We start from the raw sequence: 4,444 nt of genomic DNA on the forward strand, positions 1-4,444 counted from the left end.
TCTGTTTAGATGTATTTATCTATCGCTCGAAACAGAGAGTTGCCTTAGCCGATGAATATGAATAAAAGGACAGAGAACTTTTTATTTCTTCTTGCTCTTTTCCACAATCTTGACAAAGTTCTGAACATCCTCTGCCAGTAACTGCGGCTCCTCTATAGCAGCAAAATGCCCCCCGCGAGCCATCTGTGTGTAAGTCTTGAGCTTATAATATTTCTGTTCCACCCATGATTTAGGGGAGTGCTTCAGCTCATTGGGGAAACAGGCCACACCTGTTGGAACGTAAACTGGAAGCCTATTGGGTAAAAAGAGACACTGCATACTAATGTTGCGATTCTGCATTGTAATTTGGGGACAGTAAGATTATTTTTTTTTACTCCTTAAGTTAATGCATTAAATTTTGCACTGCATTCAATTTACAATAATTAAAATGTTTATAATAAATTTTTCATCAAATAAATGCATCTTTAGTGAGTCAAAAAAAGACAACACCAATCTCAGACAGTATTGTACATATTTACACATAGCCCAAATTTTTAAGCCCAAATATCTCTAAATACTTGAGGGAACACAATATTGATGAGTACTGAACAGAAATTTCAGCTTCCTGTAATGTAAATCAAAGCCTGCAGTTCTCTTACTTTGCATGGAGCTGATTCATGCCTTTGCTGAAATTCTCCTTGCAGAAATGCATGGAGGATATAATGGACCTAGAGGTCCAATAGATCATCACATTCGTCAGAAGATCATCAAGAGAAAACTTCCTGTTGGGAAATCATTATTTAACTGAAAACATACTTCACCAATCTATAAGAAAGCTGAAATCAAATATGATCGACTACCTCTCCAGTCCACCATCCTCAAGGTACTTGTATTCAGGATCAGTCCAGGTTGAAAATTTCTCCAAAATGTAGGCAGCCAAACCAACGGGAGAGTCGTTCAATGCACGGCCTGTGCAATACAGTCAAGCTTCAAATCAAAGTCTGTTGTCTATATAAAGATGCACACATTCTAAATATTTTAATACGTCTCTCACCTGCAGTGTCAGGTTTAGTGGCCTGTATGTGCATGTATCCAGTCTCCCTTATTGGGTCTACTACAAGCTTTTCCATAATGGGGAAAAGTTGTTTCACACCATACTCGGTGAAGCCAAATAGTTTGGGAAATCGGCGACCAAAAAGTAAGGACAACATCATGAGAAGGGCTCCTTTTCCTGGAGGAGCGAAGTTAATGTGGAGGCCTTTCACAGCACTGAGGAGAACAAAGATGAACAACAAAAATCCTTCAGATCTTTTAATTACTTTTAATACACATCATCTTCTCTAACCTTAAGGGTTATCTGACTTTAATTTACTTCCATCTGAGGATCTCAATGTGATGAAATACTAGAATAAAGTGGTTTTCAACCAGGGGGTCCCAGTAACTCTTAAAATTATTTAAATAGTTATATAGTTATATTATATAGTTAGAATTACATTTTTTGTAGAAAAGCTACAATGCCATTTTGCTCCAAATTGAATGCATCTAATATTGTAATTCCCAACTTGTAAACATGAACTTCCCAGGGGGACTTAAATGTTTTGGATAACGTGGGGTCGAGAACCACTACTTTATACATACTTGGGCTCCAGCTGGGCCATATTAGTGGTAATAAGCGAGCCCCAGTCTCCTCCCTGAACATAGTACCGCTCGAAACCAAGCCTCTTCATCAGTTTATTGAATATGTGTGCTGCACATAGACCATCAAAACCTGTGTAAAATACAGGTTTTGATTATTTTTTTAAATGCAAAAAAAGGAAAATATTTAATCGACTATTCCACATTAGTCTTAAACAATAAAATATCGGTTAGGCTGGGTTGTTTGCCCTTTACCTTTTTTATGTGGGGCCTCTGAGAAACCATAACCAGGTATTGAGGGACAAATGATTTCGAAGGTAATGTCAACAGGGCTGGATGGCTCTGTAAGCAGGGGGATGATGCCATAAAACTCGTAGAAGGAGCCTGGCCATCCATGTACCATCATCAGAGGCACAGCACAGGTTCCCTCAGCCAGGCTCTTTGGTTTCACGTGAACATAGTGAATATCCATACCTTTATTTAGAGAGAGAACAACATAAAATTAATAAACAAGTGATGCAATGCTAAATAGCTCCAAAACATCAAAGCATTTGCCATTACTACGGCTGTGTACCAATCTTGGCTCACCTTCGATTTTGGTTTTGAAATGAGGGTATTTGTTTAGTTTATCCACTTGTTTCCTCCAGCTGAAATCATTCCTCCAATAAGACACAATCTTCTCAAGGTATTTGGAGTTGAAGCCATAGTTAAACTGACTGTCTTCAAGAGAAGGAAAGGAGCGTGTCTGATCTAGCCTGATGTGTAGATCCTAAGGATTATAAAGGAGATTTTGCTACAGACAAAACACATACCAAAATGTATTTCCAGTGAAACCTTATTCTGATGATGACATCAGGATTTACCTCAATCTCTTCAGAAGTTGTCTCAACTTTGAAAGGGCGGATATGTCATCCTCAGGTTCTTGGGGACAAGCTCCCACACCCCACCACCCATCATGTGCTTCCAGGACAATCTTTGATTTCTTCAGGAATACCAGAGCTACCAGAGCTACCACCGCTCCAAGCCCCAACGCCACTGCCAACTCTGTATACATGGTTTAGGGCCCTAGAATGTAACAACTAACATTTTTATCTACGTGGAGTTAACTGGAGTCTTGCGCAAGGTGGAAATTATGATAGTTAGCAACCTTTTATACAACCACTAAGCAACATGCTTTTAATGCATGCATGCATGCAGGAAAATGGAGCAAAGGTTTGTTGCACAACACTCCCAGCACTGAGTTTAGGTTGGACAAAGATCTGAGGTTACAACATTTGGGCCACAATGCATGACAAAGCTCTCTTCCCAACACACACTAAATACCCTGTTAACAGGAATGTCAGGATGTGGGCTGTTCTTTTAATTATGTATTATTCACAAAAATATCATAACATCTGACACATTACTTTTCCTGCACACAAAAATTACATAAGCAGTTTTTTAAATATCTGAATAATTAATTTAATCTAAGAGGCTAAATCATTCTAGTTGAATTCTAGAAAGAGACTAATAAGGAACTTTTTTTTTTTGAAAGAAAAAAAAAATTATGAGCCACCAAGTAGCTAAATAACATGCACAGAAGTTAATTCTTAATTGTATTTACCTTAATAAACTTATTGTTGATCGTGGATGTTGCTGCATAACCAGTGATTGGATAATAATAATTACACATGTACAGACCGTGCTATAGCAACACTCTAACTGACTGATATGTTGTTGCTTCGGATTAATATTAATAAACAAAATAGCTTACTTTTGCTAAAACTATTAAAAACGCCAGACATGAAGCACAAACGTCACACCTACTGACCGTTGGCTAAACGTCTTCTGTGGGTTCTTCTTCTGTGGTTTTTTTATTTGGCGGTTTGCAAACAAAGTACATTACCGCCATCTGAAGAACTGAATTGTGAATTCATTGGGATATAACATTTCAGTCTACTCTGTGTATATAAAAATAAAATAAAAAACCCTTTCCTTCCATTATTAAATCCTGTTTACAAGCTGAGTTTCTTTGAGAAAAGTCATGACAGCCTTAATTATGTATTGTGTGCCAGGCAGACTCAATACGTTTTTTTTTTAACTCAATCCATTAATCAATGCCCTCTGTAGATCTGTCCTTTTTTCAGATTATTTCCGACATATCAGGAGAATGTTTTACACTTTCCACTTTCCACCAATGTATATACATCATCCTGTCTGGTGTTTTCCTATTAATCTTAAGCAACTATTTAACCTTGTGTGCCCTATCCTCAGTCTTGTTAAAATCGTTTCCTCCTGCCTGTACTTTTTAACAATCACTTCTTTCTGAATGCCATAAAAATGTCTTCCTTTCTCTTCCTGATCCCATGTATCCTGATCCATGTTATTTTTATATCTAGCTATATTTTCTGTCTTCAGGGCTTCTTTTGCCAATTTATCCACCTTTTCCATCGATAGGCTACCCACATGCGCTGGAACCCACGTAACGTTAAACTGTGTGTAACCTTTTTGTTGAGTTAGTCTAAAAATTAGTTGATTTATTTTTATCTAAAAGATCTTTAGACACGGAATCTGAGCATGTTACTCTCTTATGTGACCTGGGCCGTTTCCCAAAAGCTTCGTAAGCCTAAAAAGTTCGTAAAAACGATCGTACGACTGATCTTAATATTACGGTCTGTTTCCCAAAAGCATCGTAACTTAAAGGGTTAGTTCACCCAATAATGAAAATTATGTCATTAATAACTCACCCTCATGTCGTTCCAAACCCGTGAGACCTCCGTTTATCTTTGGAACACAGTTTAAGATATTTTAGATTTAGTCCGAGAGCTCTCAGTCCCTCCATTGAAACTGT

General features: G+C 37.7%; 1 protein-coding gene across 1 annotated transcript; it reads right to left on the minus strand.

The window, feature by feature from the left end:
• ephx1 (epoxide hydrolase 1, microsomal (xenobiotic)) lies at positions 1-2,962 on the minus strand. Its single transcript, XM_059498436.1, is given in 10 exon segments — positions 1-292; positions 639-761; positions 840-948; positions 1,034-1,248; positions 1,618-1,747; positions 1,870-2,088; positions 2,203-2,383; positions 2,478-2,521; positions 2,524-2,679; positions 2,938-2,962. Coding segments are annotated over 9 exon segments (1,377 nt in total). The 5' UTR covers positions 2,669-2,679; positions 2,938-2,962; the 3' UTR covers positions 1-81.
• Positions 2,963-4,444: the final 1,482 nt, after the last annotated feature.

The sequence above is a fragment of the Carassius carassius genome, chromosome 18 (genome assembly GCF_963082965.1).
Source record: "Carassius carassius chromosome 18, fCarCar2.1, whole genome shotgun sequence".
NCBI lineage: Eukaryota > Metazoa > Chordata > Actinopteri > Cypriniformes > Cyprinidae > Carassius > Carassius carassius.